Source organism: Phaethon aethereus (genome assembly GCF_964289735.1).
Source record: "Phaethon aethereus genome assembly, chromosome: 7".
In the NCBI taxonomy this organism is placed as follows: Eukaryota; Metazoa; Chordata; class Aves; order Phaethontiformes; family Phaethontidae; genus Phaethon; species Phaethon aethereus.
This window is the reverse complement of record NC_138583.1, coordinates 6,558,710-6,582,496: the sequence shown is the minus strand read 5'-3', so window position 1 is coordinate 6,582,496 and position 23,787 is coordinate 6,558,710. Positions and strand designations below refer to the sequence as shown.

General features: G+C 37.6%; 1 protein-coding gene across 1 annotated transcript in view; it reads right to left on the bottom strand.

The window, feature by feature from the left end:
- Window positions 1-23,787, bottom strand: part of CTNNA3 (catenin alpha 3) — a gene marked incomplete at its 3' end in the record, with an annotated part of 517,670 nt that overhangs the window by 92,463 nt on the left and 401,420 nt on the right. The window contains exon 12 of the mRNA XM_082002095.1: window positions 5,339-5,490. Within this exon, the coding sequence (XP_081858221.1) occupies window positions 5,339-5,490 (152 nt within the window). The remainder of the gene's footprint in view (window positions 1-5,338; window positions 5,491-23,787) is intronic.

The window sequence follows — 23,787 nt, the reverse complement described above, 5'->3', positions numbered from 1 at the left end:
TTAAGAAATGCATCAAAATGAGGCACTGTACCAGAGGGAGGACTACAATCTGAATATACATTTTCCACCTCTCATAAAATTAGGGAACACAGGTTCGTCATTCACCGCTTCCATGAACATAAGAGTAGTAGAAGCATTCTGAATAGAGTATATGAATGTTTTGTCCTCTTCCTCCTCTCTGGAAAACTCATAGCAGTTCACTTGTTTATCCTCCAATAAAAACAAAGAATTCCATGAAACTTTGACTTAGTGAATTCTTTTCCATTGTTCTTGGGGTGTTTCTGTTAGGATGACTTTATTACTGCTTCAGCTATAAGTCATTATTATTCATTTGAAGCCATTACCACTTTCCACTGTGTTTAATATCCTAATGGGTTATTGTCAGCTGTTAATTCAATCCAGCTGTCTCATATTCTTCAGCAAACTAAACTTCCATATAGGAGCTCCTCTTCTTTTAAAAAGAAGTTCTAGCATCAGTCTTAACACTATGCACACTTAATATGCATTGTCTCAAAAACTGTCAACCTGCTTCCTTTGACTTTTCTATATTCTTCACAAGGCAGAATTCTTGTCTTTAATTCTACGATCCACCCTAACCTATGTCCATCACGACAATATTCTGATTAAAACACTATCCAGATAATGCCCAAATGTTCCTATGCAAAACCAAGCTCCCAAGGCCTCTACAGTTTAACAAAAATCAGATCCTTCAAGAGTCAAAAAAGGACTGAGAAATGTGGACACTAATAAGCACATGCAGCTATATGCCCTGGATTAAATATCTGATGATTTCAAATCAACAGCTGCCACTGGATGAATTAAATCTTGTGAGTGAAACAATGAAAAGCACCTTAAGTGAAGCATCCTGCAGTTCCAGAGGCGTTTCTATTACAGCTCATCAGTACAGTAGACCTTCCACTATTTAGTTGCTCTCAAGTGTTATTCACATTACATCTGCAGGACTCGAATGAATGTTTTATGTATGTATGGTTAAGCTTAGACGTTGAAAAGCATACCTGATAATTTGCATTAGCAACAGTATTTTGGCAGCATTTTACAGTTAGGAACTCTACTTTTAAAAACATTCTGTCTATAATTACACACTTGCAATGCTTCCTGAGAAACTGACATGGACAGCTTCTGCTTTTACTTTGACATTGAAAACCTGCCCCCTGTGAATCAGTGTCGTTGTTCACTTACACTTCTCAATTGTATTTTGATCAACCATTTCTTTCCCTGATTCAGTCTTGCAGGCCCCGGTAATCAGCAATGCATTGTTCATTGGCATTTCATCAGTGAGCCCCTATAAGTCGGCCACAGAACACTCTTATTTCCTCACCTTGGCTGCTGTGGTTAACAGCATACATCTGAATAATCAACTGATTTACTAAAGCTTCTTACAGGCAGATTGAAATGAGACTGGTATTGTCTGGAATGTATCTAATTAGGAATGCAAAAACATCCTTACTCAAAGAATGAATGCCAGGGTTTCCTCAGCACTCTCTCTGCGCTGGCAGTCAGTATCTCTAAGGGATGGTGGAATAGCTGACTATCATTTCACCAAACCTCAAAAAAACCCTCTCACGACAGTGTCTGAATAATGGTACTCATTAAGTAGAAAGTTGCACACGTCCTTCTTAATAAATTTTTTTTTTGGGGGGGATCTCCTGAGCTTTTGTCAGGACTCTGCAATTGCTGGGCCGTTGAATACACTTCAAGCCACATTGATTTCGAAGGTAAACACATACATTGTTTAGGATAATGGGAGGTTCACTACAGGTGGCGGCAGGGTCTTGTCCCATGGGTCGTAACTTCTTCAATTCAGAGGGGAAGGAGGAGTATCTGCTCTTTGCTACCCACAGTTTCACGTACAGCCAACAAGGTAATTACCAATACTTTGTTTTTTCTTGTCAAACTGCACTTGCAAAGCAGAAGTGGAAGATGGCACTGATAGAAATCCTCATATTCATACTGACCATTTAGGTGGTTTACAGATGCACTATGCGCTTACATAGTACACGTACACTATGCACTTACGATGCGTTATGTATATGTCCAGTCTCTTCAAATGGAAGTATTTTCTCCTTATGCTTCAGGAAGAAGTACAGGGGATATAATATCTTTTTCTTTTTTGAGTGACTGTCCATATACATACACACATCACAGAGAACTGCGAGAATATACACTCAGTTTCCTGCAGAACATTGTCTGCATCTTCACAGAAATTGACTGAAGCTCTACTACACTCCTCACTGCATTTCCCAAAAATTACAAACTCCATAAAGGAACAGTAAGTCATGATCATCTGGAGTTCAAGCCCAAGAAGACTGGACATAGAGAGGACTCACATCTCACTGAGGAACAGATAGAAACAACTCCGTAATCTTGGAAAGAAGTCACTAAGTCACTAAGGGAAGGCAGGATGAGCAATGCAGGCATCAAATTAACTGGTTAACAGGAAATGATCTGAAGATGTAACAGAGGATCAGCCTCAATCTGGGTTTTTTTTTTTGCCAGATAAATCCAGCTCACACAAACTCCTCCTGCTATGGGCAAGAATCTTGTGGAGGAACAGAGCCAGGGAGTACAAACAACCCTATTAAGTGAGGCATCTTGAGCCTGAGACAAGAACAGAGTTTTGCATTAGCAAATAAGGGATGGCAGAGTCCAGAAAATTTTCATTGACAAAGACTGTCCTATCAAAACCGCTCATCTAGCCTGGCATTTGGCTTTCCCTGAGTAGGACTCATAGAATAAAAGGCGACAGAGGAAGAGAATACAATGACCCTCCTAGTGTCCCAGTCATTTGGGATGTTGTCTAGCTTGCAAATAAAAGGTCTGATACTTTCTTCCTTGTGTCTGAGACACAGAGCTTCGCCCTAGAATTACTTCCAGTCCTAGCAGGACTGCAATTCAACCCATCAAGTAACACCCACATACTGATAACATCATCCACAGTCTAACCTCCTGAGTAGCCGAGATGACCTACCAGGATATCTACAGTGTGAAGGAGGCAAACTTGATCTGCTCTTGATCCACTTGCCAATATTGACTATTCCCTTACAGAGAAGGGATAGCATCCAAAACTCCATTAATGTAACAGTCCAATAGCAGTGGCACTCATCACATAAACGTAATTTTCCTGGTAGATACTTGGGTTTCCTGTTTGATCCTGAAAGTGTCTGTTGTAAAACTCTTTTTTCCAGAAGTGTACAGAAAAAAAGTTTTATAATTCCCTACTCAGCAGAGAAGTTACATCCTTCAAAGTATACGGTTGTGAGAACACATCACCAAAAAGGCGTTTTTGAACAGAAATGGTTCCAGCTTGGACTCCTCTTGAAAGGTACACCGTTTAAAGGAGCAGCAAATGGAGATGTTGCTTTCATCTTTGTTTTAGACGTGCCTAGTGCAGTGGGATCTGTAAATGGTATCTGACCAAGGAAGGATGGCATGAAAAGTAAACATCTGGAAGATGCTGTAAGAGCAGAAGCCTACTCAAAAGTAACAGTGACAGGGACAAACAAAAGGCAAGCAGACACATGAAGATTCTTTGAATACATGTGGTAGAAGTCAAATATAATTCAGATAGGATTGGGAAACTCCTAAATCTGATATGAAATAATTTTTTTTTTTAAATGCTGCAGAAGTAAAAAGTAGCAAAGCAGTAATAAAACTTTTTCAGGCAGTTGCGATGAAATTAGATGGTACTAGCTGCATCCTGCATCATGTGATTAAGTGCTGAACAAGACAAGCAAGCCACGCTTTAGTGAGCGCTCCAGAGAAAGTGTATCATTATCTAACTTTTTTATGCCTGGCTACATGTATGACCATCAGATTTAAAAAAAAAAACAACAACAACAAAAACCCAACAAAACCCACCACCACCAAAAAACCCCAAAACCCACAACTTAAAAACAATCACTTCAAGATAGAACCATTTAAAACTAACTTGCTGGCAGCCAATCAAAAATCACTGTAGGTGAAGTGAAAGAACAGCAAACCATTAAACAGTGTTTCAAGATCTCTCTTCAATATATGAACAATTTCGTAATTGACAACTGCAATAAGGATGAGACATTTCAAATACTTCACTCATTTGAATTCCTACTGGAACTGTTTAACTTACACACTGCAATACAGTCCAGGGATGGGGCATCTACCACCCCTCTGGTGCAACCTGTCCCAGTGTCTCACCACTCTCCCTGGGAAATTTTTTTTTCCTTGTATCTAGTCTAAATGTACTCTCTTTTAGTTCAAAACCATTACCCCTTGTCCTATTGCTACAGCCCCTTCTAGCAAGTCTGTCCCCATCTTTCTTATAAGCCCCCTTTAAGTACTGAAAGGCTACAATAAAGTCTCCCCAGAGACTTCTCTTCTGCACGCTGAACAAACCCAACTCTCTCAGCCTGTCCTCATAGGAGAGGTCATTCTGATCATTGCTGTGGCCCCCTCTTTATCGTCTCCAACAGGTCCATGTCTTTCCTGTGCTGAGAGCTCCAGAGGCTGGACGCAGCACTGCAGGGGGGTCTCACCAGAGTGGAGGGGCAGAAACCCCTCCCTCGACCTGCTGGCCACACCAGCCCTCCAATACGTTTTTGTATTTAAAAGAGAAGGGGAATCTGTTTCTTATTTTCTTCTCAAATGAAAAGACAACCTTCCTTTGAAAAATGTATCTATTTTTTAATTAATATTTACTTTTATTTAAAATAAAAATTGCTGAACATACAGATACTGCAGCTCAGTTGTTGTATCATTTGAAATGGGATTTGTGGACTGAAGATACTTGGGGGAAGTTCTGCATCTGACAGAACTTTGTTTCAAATTTTAAAAATATGCTGTTCTGAAGCATTTTCTTGAATTTTGGGAAAAACACTAGGATAAGTACATTGATTGCTGACTGTGTCAGATTGACAGAAATGAGGCTGTTAAGTCTTCTGGAGTGAAGCTGGCAAAATTCCAACATGAGGTTATCAGGATCACCTGAATATACTCTCCATTCCTATATTCCACTAAATAAGGTTAAGGAGCTCCAAGGAGATTTGGGGTTGTAGCCACAAGGAAGTGAATGAAGATTTTTATCAACCAAACACAAACAAATACTTTTAAAGAACAAAACACATTTTTATGCAATGGTCTAATCCAGTACTCAATGCAATTCTAGCCTTCTTGAGTTAGAATCATGTGGGTTTCATTGTAATCTAAATTTCCCAGATCAGTTCAATCTGGGTATGAGCTATGGCGCATCATTCACATACACGGTTCTAAATTCTCCTGAAAATGCCCTGATGTCCTCAACTATCCTAGAAATGCACATTAAATGAACAAATAAAAAACTTACCCGAATCATCATGACTGAGCATCTGATGTTATGAATTGTATCGTATACCTTCTTAGAAATGTCCACAAACTGGTTATCATCAAACAGATGCACAGTGTTCTTGCTTAAGCTCTCCAATGCAATATTGACTTGACTAATAAACTCTGGAATCACTATTTAAAAAGAAAACATGAACAAAATTCAGTGAGCATAAAAAGGATAAAACATGTAATTTTTCTTTCTGGCAAATTGTCTCACATTGATTAAAACTTGATTTTTAAAAAAGCATTATAGTAATAATATGATTAGTTTTAAGTGTGAACACATTTGTAATTTGTATTACAGTGATAAAAATGTGCTTGGTGTGCACGCGATCTGTGGATGGTTATGCAGTACAACAAAGAAGAAGAAAGCTTTAAAAGGAGAGTCGGGTAAGAAGTTGCAAAAACTTGCCAGTGATTTCAATAGTAATTTTACCCAAAGAATCAGGATGAATAACCTGGCTCAAAGCTGGAACTACTATTAAACAGACCCCTACTATTTCAGAATCTGTTTTCACTCTGAATGGAGACAAACTAACAAAAGATTGATGCTTATTCTCCTAATTAAAAATTGCCACAACTATAACCTGGACTTACCAAAGCAGTTTACCTTGTTTGATTGAATCAAACAAATCGTAAATTTTGAGTCAGTTTGATATTAACCTATGGCTTTACATAGAATGTCTCGGGAGTTTTTTTCTGGTGCTCCATGCCCTTATTTTGCATGGCGACTGGGTACCACTATATCTCCCTTGATCTTTTCACATCAATTTGAAGCAAAGGAAATCCAACACAGAATATAGAGTGAGAAGAGAATGCAGCCAGAGCATCCATCAGGCAAAGAAGGACCTCAAACAAGTACAGATCAAACTCATTTGCAACAACTCATTTCCTATCACTTGGAGACTGAAGACACAGAAAAAATGAAAGTAAAGGGTTAGAACTCAGCTTCTGTAATATTCAATATGTATAACATATACCTTGTGGAAAAGAATCTTTTTTCAGGCAGTGTCTGTTTCAAATGCAAGTATAATATCCTTTCCATCCCCTCCTCCACAATTACGTGCTCTGTGATTCATAAATTATAAATTCATACCACATGAAAGCAACATTACCAATACCTTAAGTATGAATCATTTCAGGCAAATTTTGAAGTATATAATAAATTTTTATGCAGACAAAGCTTCAGCTGAAGTCAACAAAACTTCTGAATTAGAAAACCTGGCAACATATACTTTAAATATTAGGAAAGATGCCACAATAATGCTTTAACCTCTAACTTTACATGGAGAAACCTACATAACCAAGTCAACAAGTAGATGCCATTTCATTTGAAAAACAGGATATTTAAAATCCTTTCTTCTCTCTTCAGATTATCACTTGAATTACCTTGCCTTCTGAAAAGGTCAGTGGGAAGAACAAGTTTCTTAAATGGTATGGAAAAAAGCCAAGGTACATTTTTCATTAACCACCAAATGGAGTAATTAGGGAGAGCAAGCACCTGTTTATTAAGTGCCCTTTTTTTTTTTTTAAAGAAACATGAATATATGATTTCAGAACATAAATTTTTTGTTGTTGTTGTTTAAATAACAACCTTGGCCCCTAGACTATAGAAGTATTTGCAAGTGTGGCAATTTTAAACTGAACAGTCACCTCATATGGTTACATAAAATTAATGTTCACCTCTTCACATGTTATAAAATGCTGCAAAGGAGAATATAAGAAGTTTCCAGCAATCCAAGATTCGCACTGGTGTTTTCCAGAGCTTCCTAAATCCTCACTCCTCAGTTCATTTTGAACTTGCAGTATTGAAAACCCTGACTCCTTACCTACCAGCAGCATTTTTAGCAGCTGTTAACTGCCTGCAGCACTCCTCTTCTGCAGGACAGGCTATTTCTTCTCAGTTACCTATACAGGCTCCATCCCGCACTCCCTCCTTATTCCATATGCTTATTAATGGCCTTTTTACAGCTCCTGCTGAGGCCAAACTCATTATCACCTTGTATTTGTTTGCGTGAATCAATCATCACTTACGAAAAAGGATTTTATACAAATATGTACTCTATAGCTCGTATGCTACTAGTGGAGTAAATGCTAAACCACAGCCTGACACTTGATCATTGAAATATGACCTCAGTGGCTTCCCTTTGATAACGTTTTTAAGATGGTAGCTTTTCATCAATATTGATTTTACAGACAGACAATTAGAACACAGGACTAAACTGTAATTCTAAAATATGTACATAACAATCCGCTAATGTAGTACAAAAATACACTTGGGCTACTATAAGGTTATCGAACAGTTCTTATTATTTGGTCATTTAGCCTGTATCTGATTGGATAATTCCAAAAAGTCCAAGATTCCTTTCTTGACTGCACGTGACTTAATTTTTGAGTTCCCACCAAATGACTACTTTTTTTTAAAAGAGTTGTTGGTGGATATACGCGTTCTTATCTATGGATCACCGAGATCAAAAATACTTTATAGACCCTCAAATAGTTCAGGCATTGCTCTGAAACGCTACATTAAATGGACTAGAATTACAATAATAACATGCATCTTTGCTATACACTGTCCTACTTTTCTAGGCAGCCTAAATACAGAGAAGTGGATGCACGTAAAAATAGGCAGGACAAGATTGATTTTTTTCATCTTTCAAAAGCAAAGAGAAGTTAATCAAGTTGTAAGCAAAGTGAAAAACATCAAGTCTTATACAATTGAGAAGTATTAATTTTTGTTATTTTAATACTAAAATAATTTTTGAAAAAATATGATTTTTGTTTGCATTTTTGCTGAATTCTTTTTCTCAACAAAAATTATAAGCTAATTTCAACATGAACATCTCTAATCCTGTCTTTCCTGAGTTGGGAGGTGTGGAAAGGAGGAAGATGATTTGGAAAATACCAATAGTGCTCATAATCATAATGTTGAAACTCTCCAAACTAATTTACAGATTTCACGCCACCAAAAACATGTTCTGCATTCTTCTAGAAATTAAGCTTACTTATTTTAAAATTCATCATGTCTTCCCTAATTCCTCTCATTTTAAATGAACAACACTATTTGTCTTTCCTTGTAGGCCATGTCTTCTTACACATTTTTTGCTTGACTTTGTCATCTTCAACTAAAGCAACCTAATGAATCCTGTTTGTAGTTTTAATAGCTGTCATGGCCCAACTCTAAATTCAGAGGCTACCACATCTATATGTCATAATCACATTAGGTAGTACAGAAAAGTAAACTTCACTAATCACTTTATTCCAATTAGCAACTCTGTGCCTGTTGTTTTTAATAGCAAAATCATCAATACAACAGGTTTTCAACTTTGTAGAAGGCCAGTGACAACATGTGAAAACATGAACCATTCTACTTGCACGTTTTAATGAAGCTGCATTAAGTGATTAGCATCACTTCATCAGCGATCAAGATAGCTTGATATTGGAAAAGCAACAGCCTCCACAGCTAAAATGTCCACACATATGCCACAGTCACATAGAGAACGCCTTAACAAAACAAATATAACAGACAAGGGCAGACATCACCTCCTAGAACGGATCAAAAAATTACTCCCCTCCCCCCTTCTAAATACTTGGGAGGGGAACACCAAAACCCCTGTGTCATTTATTTGATAAAGAGGGGGAAAAAAAAACCAAAAGGCATCTTCATAAGAAACAAAAACACGCATTACTTCTTTTTTACCATTCTTAGACTCAAGTACTGAAAATAAGACTATGTGGTACTCTGCCATCTCTGCAGGATAATCCCCAGTTCCCATCCCTACTGGAATAACATAGGCAGAAGGATATGGTTCTCCCTCTCAGTTCCCCTCTACTTAGAATGCTAGTTTCTCAAGGAGGTCAAGCAAGAGCAGAAGTGGTGCATTACTGAATGCACATATACACAATTTATATCAAGAAAGAGAATTTCTGGTAAATAACCAAACTTTCACCTTCAATGTTTATATAGCTCAAATGAAAGAGCCACAGGACTGTTTAGCAGGAAATAGAAAAACATGAGCAGCCTTCCTAAAAAGTCTGTCTTGTCAATATACAAAAATACAGAATACCCAGAGTGAATAAAAAGTTTCAACTAATGAACCACTCAAAAATCACATGAAGATCAGTACCTAAGCTGAGCATCTATGCGATGAGTGCAACCTAGACCTATGCCAAGCCACATGTTTCAAGCAACTTCTTTCAGCATGCTATGTCTTTCCATTAGCCTCCAAGCAGGAAAGAACAGCCCCAGTAAAATCTTGGAAATCATCTACCCTCTAGGCAGTAAGAGGTCAAAAAAAAAGAGCCTCAAGTCTCCAGAACGACCTCCGTTTGTTGCACGAAAATCTAAAATCACAGGAAGTGCTACAGGTCTCCAAACCAAGACCAAAACTGTCTGGGTAATGCTGTAGCTCAAGTTACCAAAAATTGTCTTCTGTCATCCAGAAGGTAACTCCTGACAAATAAAAACTTCAAGATAATTAGTATTACCATTCCTAACCATTGGGCTAGGAGTACACCTGACAACAGTCCTTGGAAGAGACTTCCTTCAGCAAAAAAAAAGCTATCATTTGTTGATACTCAAGGTAAAGAAACTGATCTCAAGGCACCCACAAATCCTGTAAAACAGTCTTCAGAACATCATTGTGTATCTCTCCGTTTCTGTACATCAGCCTGAAGGTACTTAGGTTGCCTACAAGACTAGGAGGGCTCCTCAGAGCTAATCCAGTAATGTGTCAATCCAAAACTCTCAATCCAGAGAGAGGAAATGCTTGGCTCAAGCGTTTCTCTGCAGAGAAAACAAAACCCAGAATTCTACACTGTTAGTGCTTCCAGGGCAATTGTAAACAAACTTGTAGAGTTATTCTGGAATAACATTTAAAGGTAAATTTATCTGCCAAAGCTCTGAAGGAGCTGCAATCATAAGCAACGTGAAAGGTAGCAAGGCTTTCACTGCTGGCAAGACCAAACCACCTGAACAAGATGACTAAGCCTTCTGAAGATGAAGAGTAGATAGACGAAGGACTTCTGTATTTAATCATAAGAATAGATGGAGATTGAGTGGCTTGTAACATGAGAAGTTTGTGACACAGAAGAGCTTAAAGAGCACTGTCTGCCTTTACAGCCTTCAGGGCAACCAAAAGATGGTAAAGCCATGACAACAGGTTAGTATGTCATAGGTAGTGTTTTCCTAAGAGTGGAAGTACAGCTATAGTATACAAAGCCCAACTCACCTTACAAGATCTAGTAAGTCCATTGTTGACACTGAAGTATATGGATAGATATCTGTCATCTTGTTCTACAATGGCAGTGGAGTCTAGACTTACAGAAGGATCCCAAACACATAGTATACACCTTACCTTTCCAGATGCACTTTTCGTATCTCTACAAGCAGGCTATGACTGTATCAGGAGAAATTCTGTATGTATACGATTCTATATGTGATCTCTAATATTTCACCTTGAAAAAGAGGTAAACAACTGAAAAGAGTGCAGTAGAAGCAGTCCACAGAAATCTCCAAGTCTCCTAATTCACAAATGAGCTCAAAATTACGCTAGGCACCAAGAGCTCGTGAGAACTCACGAAAGACAGAACCAGTGATCTTTTATCTTATGTTACCTAGGAAATTACCCCTTGCAGATGTAGTCAATCTCAAGGTATGGATATGAAGAATGCTACCTGAAGTGATTTCCTTTTCTCTTCTGAGTGTCAAGGACCTAAAAGGTCCAACCGACTCTGGAAAGTTTTTTCAGGTGGCAGAGTAAAAAATTACCTTGTTTTCAGTAAGTATTCACATTATGTCTATTAAAACTGAATGATGTTTAAAGGAGAAAAAATAATTCTGTTGACATTTTTGCTGGGCTTCAAGTCTCCTGACCAGTATTACTTCCTGTGCTATTGCACAATTAAATTTGCGTTTGCTGTGTAACACCCGTATTTAACACAGGTAACACAAAAAGGACATGACCCATGCAAATACTAGATGACATTCAGAACACTGCACTCACACACTGCCCACATACAAAATTAATCAGAATCCAAAAAATCATTGGAATTACTGTCATCTGCCTTCTATTAATAATCATTCATGGAAATGATTTTTTAAATGCCTCTGTGTCCTGGTTTCAGTCAGGATAGAGCTGGTTTTCTTCACAGAAGCTAGTGTCAGACTGTGTTTTGGATTTGGGATGAGAAACTGTTGATAATGTGCTGATGTTTTGGGTTGTTGCTGAGCAGTCAAGGACAGTCCAGCTTCTTGTGCTGGCCTGCCAGCGAGCAGGCTGGGGATGCACGGGGAGCTGGGAGGGGACACAGCCGGGACAGCTGACCCAGGCTGGCCAAAGAGATATTCCCTACCATACAACATCATGCCCAGTACATAAACTGGAGTTGGCCGGGGGGCAGAAATTGTTGCTAGGGGATGGGCTGTCGATCGCCAGGTGGTGAGCAATTGTTGTATTGGGCATCACTTGTTCTTGTACATTCCTTTGTTGGTATTATCATTGTTGTTTCCTTCTCTCTTTCTGTCCTATTAAACCGTGTTTATCTCAACCCACGAGGCTTTTTTCCTAATTCTCTCCCCCATCCCACTGTGGGAGGGGGAGTGAGTGAGCAGCTGCGTGGTGCTTAGTTGCCGGCTGGGGCTAAACCACAACACTTTGACACATTCACACACATTTAATGTTGAAATATTAAAGCATATTTAAATGTACATCTTATGTGTTATGCTGAATTGTACATATAAAAACCCCTCTTTAGAGTGGAGGCCATTGATTCACACCTCAAGTTGTCACAGTGAAACAGTAGTGTATAAGTCAAAGTAACAGTTGTGCATCAAAAATGAAAACACAAAATTATGAAAAAACTTTTGGGTAAAAAAGGTATTGACAAAAAAATAATAAAAATAATAATTAGTATTAAAACCTGTTCAAAAACACAATCCCACATTTCTAATTAAAACTGTTATACCATGTTCTTTGTTTTGTTATTTACTGTTTAAATTCTCTTCAATTGAACAATTTTTATTTCTATCCAAAATGTTCTCTAAACCAAGTTTTTCCAAAAATAGCATTGAAATTTACTCAATTGCTGGGCCATGTTAGAATATTTTTTCATAGCCAATACAATAAACCCGCTGATCACTGACTCTGATCCCATTTTGAAAATATACCTTCTATATTATAGTGTCTAAACACCACAACTAATGACATGAAATGCATAGGTTTTCTATGAAAGCAGTTATCACAGAGCCAATTACCTAGTATCCTTGAAACATTTAATCATGTTCTTGGCTTACCAACTCCTTTCACAGCTTAGGTACTTTTATTATTAGGAGGAAAACTCAAGGCATTTTAAACTAAGGAAGAAAGACAGAACCTAAAAAAAAAGGTTCTCTCTCTCTATAAAAGACCCTGAAAAAATGAACTCAGTTTTTCACTACCCTATCTCGCAAAGCACCTACTGAACTTCGCGAACCTGATCTAAAATCTACCCATACCATAGGCGGCTCCTGCTTTGACCTCAACAGGTTGTTCGATGTTAACTCACACTCTTTCCTTAATACAGGAACTATACTGTCCATCAAATTATACTGTCCTCTCCTTTTCTAAGAGTAAAAATTTAACATTTCTATTTCAGAGAAATAGACCATTGATGCTTTTAAGTTCTGTAGGTAAAACTTATCAGGAGTTGTTGATTAGGAAAAAGAAATTTAACCTTTTAACAGACAGCTAATAGATGATAATGTTTTAACAGTCTCCTGACTTCCCTATTTAAAAGAAGCTTTTACAGTCCTTATAAAGAATACTGTACATTGCCATGTACACTTAAATCCTGATATCATATAAATGCTACAGGCAAGCAGCAAAGGTAGAGGCATACCTTCCATCCCTTGGGTTAACATTACAAAAAAGCAACAATGGTAAAGCAAAAAAAACCCAACCAACCACACACACAAAAGTGAAAGAAAACAAGAAACAAAAGTAGGAAGAAAAAAAACCCGTAGAAAAGCAGCAAGGCATTTCATTATCCTCCATAATGTGATCACCTAGCATGACAGTCAGTGTGATGGGTACAGACAGTCTGCTTTCAGAGGATTTCAGTAGTTTTCCAGTTGTAGGAATTCAGCTAAAGTGAAGCATAAGCAAAGTATAGTTGAAAAGATTAAAAACACAGCTACCATTTAAATGCAGGGTAATACTAGGCTAAATAAGAAATCTAGTTAATAACTGCACAGCCTTTATTCAGTACTTCTTTATTTAGTTTCATTCTTTGAGACCAAAGAATGGTTTGCACTACTTGTCACTTAAAAATAAGCATTTGCTAATTTCTTCTGGAGTGGTATCTAAGAATTTCAGGTAGCAAGAACACTGTACATTCTGGTAACCCAATTCTACTGTTAAGTGTTAAGTCCATTCTTAATGTTCTTTCAATACAAAGTGGTATAAAAAGAAGTAATAAATAAACCACACAAAAACCATCTAAGCTAAGGCAAGTGTGCTGGCCAAGGCATACCATGTGAAATACAAGGGCTTCTTCTGGCAGAAACTTGCGTTACAGCACCTAAGGCATGCTATTTAGAATGGCATATACTGTTTAATGACTGATGGAGACATTTTCATTATATTTCTTCAAAAATATATTTAAGTAATAAGATGCAAAGTAAGATGATTCTGCACTCACTACAAAAGGATGAACTGAATAATAAACAGGTTTTTGAAACTCCATTTATGACTCTGTTACATGCACACAACACAATGCTAATATGAAGATCAATCTGTTTATAACTTTGATTTCACTACAGTACATTTAACTTCAAGCCTGTATTTTTGTGATACAGTATTAAATTGGTGACACTTAATTATAACACTGTATCAGATGACTTGCCAAGACACAGAGATACATACATACATATATATATAAAAATACACATGAAAGGAGTAGAAGAGCTTTGTGACTGTGTGCATTTGATATATCCCTTCTACTTCTTCAAATATTACCATTCATAGTTAATCACCTTTTTTGGTAACATAGGTTATATTCAGGAGAAAGGATTAACATTTTTTGGAATTCCTAACACATGAAATGCTTAGCTCATGTTCCTCTGCCAATCTCAATCCTAGGCAACTACATGAGAGAAAAGATCTCTGAAACACCCATTGTGCCTGCTCCCCCCCACCCCATTTAGAGCATAAAGAACTATAAACTATCTTTGTGGGATTTAGTATTTAATGCTAAAGTTTTTGCATACAGAAAGTGTAATACAACATGGAATAGCCAAGGCAGAGGCCTGCTGCACGTAAGGAGAAGTTGCTTACTAAAAGCAAGATATAATTAGTATTTGCTTCTCTTTAACCCAGACATATGCATACTACAATAGTGAAACCAGGAACTGTATGTAAGCATTTTCCAACACTGTATGCAGCTGCAAGGTTGTAAGACTACTGGCATAACCAACAAGCATTTTAATAACACAGCTAAGCATATATAAAAACATACAGTAGTATTTCGAAAGTTATATATTTATATATAAATGTATTGAATAAATACTTCTTATAATGCGTATGTTTACATATGTATTTATATGTAAGCTATGCTGAATACATGACAACAGTTTTGTGGTATTACATCCTTACAGCTCATAAGGGTAAGATTTTTTAAGAGTTAATTGTCCTGATTATGAGCAATTATTGACAATGAGACCCAATTATTAGCAGCATTTATTATTAATGAAGAGCAATCCAGTAAATCGTTGCTTTTAAGTTTGAAAAGGCCCTAAGTTATCCTTCTTTTAAACACATCAGTAACAGTGATTCAACTTCCTAACTAGAAAACATAGTTATTTTCATTTGCACCCCCAGCATTTAGATATATTTGAAGTCACTGTTACTCTGTAAGACAACAGACTGGACAGGTACGGGTATGGGTTACAGGCTTGTGATTTTGCAATCTCTGAGCCTCTGTACTTTCACCTACTCAAGCTCTCTCCCCACAGTCCCTGCACAGCCTGGCAAATGCATGTAACACTGCAGCTGGGAAGTCAGTGCCCACAATTAAACGTCATGGTTCAAGACCTCGGCGGCGACTTAAAGGGACCTTTTTCCCCTCACTGAACAGATGTCCAGAAAAACAGAGAGAGGTGGTTTTGGTTTTGCGGGGACACATGGATTTCCCTGTATGAGGTTTTAGAGGCAGGTCTAAAAGCAGCATTGAAAGAGCAGAAAGATACTTTGAGATCATATAATTTACATTTTTTAAAGCTCTCTACTGCATTTCGCTGCCATGCTCAAGGACAGACTGACCATGCGGTCTCAGATGAGAAAGACATTTCGGCCTAGATAATACTGGTGAAGAATTCCACACTTTTTCTGGGTTTTTTCATTTCTTAGCAGACAGTGTGGACCATGCGGGCCTGTCTTATCTCATCAGTTGTCTGCTACTGTGAGGCCTTTGTATGCTGTGGAAACATCCATTGCTCCTGAACTCAGTTCACAGTACAAAACAGCATGACCTTCTTTAGTCTAACTGAAGTCACTAGGCTTCACTTAAAGGCAACTGCACTAAATAGACTGTCTTGTGCTACACATAAGCTAAGACTAGCAAATACCCTAAGTCTGTATCTAAAAAAAAAAAAAAAAAAAGGCATGATTACTTTTTAGTAAGTGAATTTCATGAAGCTCACAGATGCTTCAGTTTACCTACAGTCCAATTGCGGACTACCACCAAACCTCCACAGATATGTCCTCACTTCAAAACCAGTGATCATACGGCAGCATGATGACAAAGATCAATGAATTGAAGCAGTTGAAAACCTTGCTCTTTTGGCTGAGCTACTTTTGAGGTGGTTCAACTCTAGCAGACCAATCTGCTAGCAGACCAACTTGCTAGCAGGCCAGATAGTTGACATGCTAGTACTGGTACAAGGAACGCAGTAGGAAAAGGCAGATGGGGCAGGTGGGCACCACTGCTGTCAGTAATTCAACAGCTGTATATAGAGCTGTTTAAAATTGCTGTGAACTGCAGCCCCCATTTCTGTGACTAGAATTTGTTACTTAGGATTTCTAACGAAGTTTGTTTTTACTGGCTTTGTTATCCACAAGGCCAAAGCTCTACCAGCCAGAGGAGGAAGCCAAGTAACACATCAGGCAATTTGTAAAGGCTGCTGAATAAATACTACAGAATTGGGATTGTTTGAATGTACTGAACAAGACACAGGAAATGCCATATAAACCATTAAAAGGAAATTAAGGTCTTCCTATGGGGGAGTCCATTTTGTGTAAGAGTGACTACCTGAACAGAGAACAGCTTTTCAGTACTTTAGGTGGGGAACCTAAATCCTGAGAGGCAAATTACAAAAAAAAAAAAAATGAAATTAAAAAGAAAATTCTCTCTGAAACTTGGTTGTTTCTAGTGAATAAACATTATGCTATACACTGCTTAAGCTAGAGAACGGTGAAGTAATACGAATATGCTTAACAAAGTATATAAAGGGATATTCTGGGGTAAGTAAGATTATTTCAGTCTTTAAAAAGATGGGTCTTTGAAAAGGGCATTTAGAAAATATGTAAAGTCATTTAAGCGCATTCAAAAAGAATTATCTGTTTTGAACTAAAATTAAAATCTTACTAGGGCTGATCTGGACAGAAGTACTAAAAATAAGACAGAAATCACTTCATGCCCCATCATTGTATGAGAGTCTACCTATTTGGGAAACAAGACACCTGGAACATGGAATATATTCCTTCTCCATATGCAATACAACCCCAGTTTTGGCTAAGGTTATACATCAACATTGCCACGACTAAAGTGTGTGTTTCCTCACATATGCACTTATGAATGTTGAGACTACCTGCGGACTGACAGTCTGCTTACTCCACCTGTTTACTGTTACATCCCAGAAATCACTGGTTAGCATTAGCCTGGCCTATGCCCTGAGCTTGTAGCTCTTAGTGCACTTTCTCCTGTCCTTGAAGGTAATGCAAGCATCTTCAGAAGATCCCCAAAACATTCAGGCTTCATCCAATAAAAACGGAATTCCAGAAAGCAGTGTGTTGCTGCGTGAGGTGGATTTGTTTGTAATCATACCTATACCTACTGCAACATACCCGACACATTCCATATAAGCACTGTGTCTGTAAACATACTGATTTTTCAAAAAATAAAAGAATATTGCCTTTTTTTTTCCTTTTCTCTGAGAGATTACAATTTTTGAGCCTTAGAAGACTGGCTTCATTTGTTTTCTTGACTACGACCATAACACTTTACTATCATTTTAAACTCTGTCTCTAACTTCCTATTCAATTGCACAAATGCTGCATGCACATACATACACACTCTCACATCTATGGAAGAAAAAAAAAAAATCTGAAAGATATTACAATCTCTTTGTCTAATTGCTTGCAACCTGTGAAAAGAAAAATGAAACCTGTTCTAAGTCAGTGGGAAGAGAATTAGCAGTCCACAAGAATGGACGGTAATCTGGAAGGATGTTAAAAACTCTTTAACTAACCTGTTTCTAGCACTTGGTTTTGTTTTCAATCAGTATCAGTGTGACAGCAGGCCACCCTCACCAATTTTTTGCTAATTTCATGTCAGGACAGACAAAGCACTCTCTACTTTTTAATACTTAGTATCTGATTCCATTTCCAATTAAAAACTGTTACAGTAGGTAGGATGTGGCAAATTACTGTTTTCATGTGGAGGATAAGATGGTTAATTTAATTTAAGCATGTAGAAGTATCAGGGGAAGCTAGCTAGAACAATAAAATCAATGGACAAACAGTACGTATCTGTCACTAAGTATCTCTGAACTCTGCTTAGTGAAAACTCACAGAAAACCAACTGTATTTTTAAGCACAGTGTTATAATCTCATCCTATAAACTGCCCCAAAACACAACTTATGCTGCATGAAGATACCGACTTACCTCGAAAAATGTAGATACATTGTGTTAAAATTAATTGACAATTGTTTTTTACAAACACAGTTTTGAAAAATACAGAGACGGTAAAGCAGGGAAAACCAATTAGGATGGGTTCTCAAGTAATGCGCACCTCAGACCTTGTACCTATGCGACAGTGTTACATTCACTGAAGTTAACGGGATAAATGCTAATTCATTCTGGGAGAGGGACTGTAAAAGAAACAAAATTGCTCTAAGATCATTCCTGAATGTCAGAAACATGGATTACATTTTTGTGTTTTTGTAGCAAGTAGTGTTCATCCTAGATACTAGCTATGTTTACCTATGAAGTCTTTCTATACGCTCTTATTGTAACTGTACAGATCACTTCATGCCTTTCCCATAAACTACTGTGCAACTACTACTCTTGAAAATTAGATCACTGCCATTGCCTCTAAAAATGAAATGAAAACGTACAAAGAACCAAGAGAAGCACATCCTGGCATTTCTACCTTGCCTGGCTACCCATCCGCCAAAGAGCGGCGTGGGGAGAGCACATGCATGGTAAGCATGACTGAAGACACACTGGCAACATTTGGACAGATCTAACACTGTCTCTAATCCACTGCAGTGCTCTGAAAATGCTAATATAAGGGGAATGGCTGATACATGAAACTAGAGACGGGAAAAAAAAGAGCCCCAGGGCAAAGGGCAAAGGCTTGCCATGGATTAAAAGCTGAAAGTGATAGGAAAGAAATTTAAAATGAAAGGCATCTCCCCTGAGCAGTGAGGAGTTAAGTGTATGGTGTCTCAAAAGATCAGCAGGGGCGAAGACTATTATTCACAGACACTTTCACATACATACCTTTAAGAGTTATCTAGGCATGATAAGGAGTTGGCATCCTTCATTCCCTCAATGCCTTCAGCTCAGGTCAATGGACAAAAATACATCCCTCTGCTAACAGATACAGTAAGAGTCATGGAGTTTAAAATTAATACTGTACATTAAAAATTGACATTTTTAAAGGGATAAAGCTAGACTTTGCTTACTGATCGCCATATAAATTCTAACAAACTCATCAGCACAAGGATTTTGTTCTCGACCCGTTTATCTCAGGTTCGCATGTGTCAATTGCTGCACTGAAGAAGCACACTACTTTCATAAGGTGCAAGGTTGATTACTTCTGCATTCTGGTCCCAGTTACCGCATCACACCCTACTCACCAGAACAAACACCAAGTGAATCCCTGAATCTAAGCATATCTGTTTTGCTATACAGGCGCAGTTTTTAAATTATATTTTTCAGCATGTCTTGAATCAGAGTTTCAATTATAAAATGATCTAACGAATTTAAAGACCATTCAATTAAACGAGGTCAGAAACTGAAACATTTCTTCCCCTGTACCAAAGTAATGTTTCCACTAAATATGCTTTTTGAGGGACAAAAAATGATCCAGTTCAATGACAAACAGATATCAAATTTCTCTAAATAATTTTTTAACTGGAAAACATTTAAATTCTATGCCAAACAAACAATATTGACTGATACAATGTCATCTCATTTTCTCCATCTATTGTATTCTCAGTAAGATGTAACTATAAATGTTTTTCAGGCCTTTTATAGCAAGGTAATTTAGACAGCATAAATTAGATAAAAGTCACCAAACACAGCAATAAGAATAAACAAAACAGGAAGACATTATCTAATCTTGCCTCACTACTCCAAGAAGGACCCTCCTCTTTGTCTAAAATTAGTAAGGCGTTACTTAAGTTTGTAATACACATAGACTGGCATGCATATTTTCAGTAAAACACTAGAACTAAATATACAGTACTGGTGGTTCAGACCATTACCTGCTACATCCTATTTCAGTTTGACTTGCAAAGTCAAATGCCCATGCAAGGCTTCAGTACTATATGCTTTCTAACAGAGAAAAAGGCAGAAAACTCATTTATTTTAAGGACAAGTTTAGACCACAAATCCGCTACAGAGTCCTTTGGACAGCATCATACACTCGGTTTGTATAACACTACTTGTTATTTCTCATTATCTAGACATTCTCTGCAGTTTTTACAACTTTGGGACTTTTTTTGTTCTTATTTTATATCTAAAGGAAAAAAATGAAACATGCTTTTGCTTTTCCTTTGCATGCCACACTACACTTCATGGAATTCATAAACAACAAAATACAGGAATGTAAAACCAAGACCCTTTAACAAAAAGAACAGCTATTTTTATTTCTATTTTTGACCATTCATTTTGAGACACCGCACAGAATGCTTCTTCTGCAATAGCAAAAATAGTAAAATGTCCGAGTTTCATACATAATGTTTCAGACTAGAGACTGTGTTTTACCAAACACAGAAGCATTAAGCAGTGAGTGTATACTGCCTTGGGTACCAAACATAATGGGCTTTTGAGCCAAATGCATACCTGTAAGAGAAAACCAGACTACATCCAACACTCTCAGTTACTGAAAAAAGGGCCAGACCATGCAGTACATGTGACCAGTAAGTACAGTCTTTCTGCCCATCTCCCTTGCTAGAAGGTTTAACTTTAGAAAGGCATGCGGGTAGGTGTGTGTGAACAGGAATAAGAACACTGCAGGCACCTCTGCTCAACATTGCTAGAAACCAGAAAACACAACTGCTAAATTTGTTGCCTTTAGCAGTAAAAATATATCCCTATAAAATCAGCTGCATCTTTGACATATGAATGATTTATTTCCCAGCTACAGCTTAGATTATTTCATACCTGTAAAATAAAGAATCAAAACAAATCTGAATGTTATCATTCTTACAGTCAGCCACAGGGCATAGGTATTTAAACTGGTATTAAATGAAACAATCATCCTATAGGGACAGAAAGAATTGGTTTCCAATTGGTGAGAAAGGGTTTCCTATGAAAACAGGAATGCTCACAAGCAGAGGCAGATTGAATCTGCAGGTACAGAGAAAGAATTGCAGCAACAACATTCTTCAAATTTCTCCCTCTATTTAGCACCCTGACTAGAAAAAAACAAATGATGCACCAGAAATGAAAACTAATGGCTATGACTATAGTGTTCTGAAAGAGCACCTTCAAAGAAGCCACAAGAGATGCTGTCTCCTCTTTGCATCTTACCTGCTTGCAGACAACCTGCAGGGTATTAGATGACTATACCAAAGTTTTGGGGCTATAACATGCTCCAACAATACTTGAGAACATGCTTCTAAGGATGTGGGGTCCAAGAGTGGCAAACTGTATCTTGAGAAATGGCTTTATCACTCTATCACCAAAAAGCATTAGGATCAAAACTCAGGATACAAACAAAACCAGAATAAATCTTTGGTGAGGCTGATGAGCAACAGAGTTAGTGAAGTATCAGGAAAACAGATTGCCTACATCCAAGTTAACTCGAGTCATCCAGTAGGTAGAGAGGTAGGAAAAACCAAGCCTGAGTAACTAACATACAAACATCTGTACTATGCCCAGCGAGTCTTGCAGTGATGTGGGAAGGCAGAAGATGGGTACTGAAGCGGTTCTTGCACACTTGGTACAGGGAGGTTTTCATGTACCATGGTCACGTTATGTCAGGAGGCACCAGCATAGTTTCAAAGCTCAGAACATGTAACTGGGCCAAGTTTTCCAAATATTGTAACCTCGAAGACAGTAACTTGGTCTTCAAAACATTAGCAGTGGACAACAATCTAAACATTTCCTTTTGAAATGCACCCATGTACCTTGGTAGATTACTAGAAATCTTGTTTTTTTAGAAATCTGCTTTGCAGTTGGGTGTAGTATCAACCTACAAAACCTGAAAGTAACTGAATTAGCCAGAAGGGATAATCCTGCACAAGATTACAGCTTTCTTTGGCCCAAAGACAAAAAAAATTGCATATCCCACTAGGAAACATCAGAAATGAACACTGCTTTTTTTTAGGCAGAATAAGATACTTTGGTTTTGGCATATACATTAGCAAACGACAAAAACATAAAAGATTTAAATTTGGCAAAACATATTTGGGAGAAGTGTCACACTACTTTTTAGTACTATGTCTACTATAGTAGTAACTTGGAATAACTGAAATAACTTAATAAAGAACAATTGTATTTCATGGAAGGTTGCTGATATTTAAAAAGCAAGTACAAGAAAAATACAGCTTAGTACCTGAAATCCTCAAGTTCTTAATTACAGTGAAATACCAATAAACACTGTGAACTGCAGAAAAGATATTTTTCTGAACAGTGCCAGAGAAATACTGACTCTAAATTTACTATTAACAGCCTCAAATTGATTCAGAAAACACTGCCTCATGACAAAGACAAACTTTGTGCATCTACTTCCTGTCGTTGCTCTAACACCTCAGTGTTCTGTGCACTGGTACCCTACCTGTTCTTTACCGTTCAATACGACAATGAACAATGGTAAAATTCAGTAGAAGTAAGAACTGGGACATACGGGTTTTCAGACAACATCAGCAGAGTTAGGGACAATCATTCCAGCTGTTTCAATGGAATGAAATTAGGTCCTGAATTCTGAAGCTCATGGTCTAAATGACCACACAGAAACTTTCATTACTAGAACATGGTATTATGGAAATTGTTTCAAATGAAAAATGATAAAGGAATGTTGGTATATTTAAGATGTATGTTCAATTACAGTACGTAATCACTTGAAACCCATAAGCCTGCTAGTTGCAGAAAGTGAAATACCATTGGGTAGCTTGTTTGTGGCCAAAGTGACAAAAACTCAAGTGGTGCTCTCTAGACTTCAAGCTATATTTTATTACCATGTGTGGCCCTTTTGTTGTGTTATTCATGGGCTTTTTGCATTCTTATGTATTTGCCTTATTTAAAAAATAGAAATTTCTGCTAGAATACCTGAAGTCAACTCATTGTAACTATGACACACAGCCAGCCTTCACAATGCTGCCTTCTAGACAACCATTCCTACTCCAGGAAGGTAAGAAATGACTGTTCAGGCAGCAATTGCTGTCCTAGTAACATTCTTCCCACACCTGTGCTTAAGAGCTTTGAAGCCAAACCCCATTCATGTCCATGTAGGAAGACAGAAATGAGCTGGAAGTATAGTTCCTAGCTTGTGATAGAGCCTGGAGTAGTGGCTACCATACTGACACAAGCTGTAGGAGCATCCCCAATTTGCATAGCTTTGGGCTTCTCCTATGACATTCCTGAATACTCTGAAAGTATACATTATTCTCTAAACTTAAAGACACTTAGAACACTGCATTTCAGTATGTACAGTTGCTACCTGTTACGATCAACTGTAAGAACATGAGTAAACCTTACCTAAAGTGTTTTAGCTTGGTGGTCCTATTTGTAGTGGAGAATAATTTTGAGATCAGGCGACAAAATAAGTGCAATTACAAGATCTTTAAGCAAATCAAACTGTTTGTACATATCGACACACTGAGCACATTCATCACATAAGCAAACATCTAGCTCTGTCATAAATATGACTACACATCCAAATTAGTACTCCACTCTCTGGACTCACAGATTTGGTTTTATTGCAGCTGACCTTTTAAA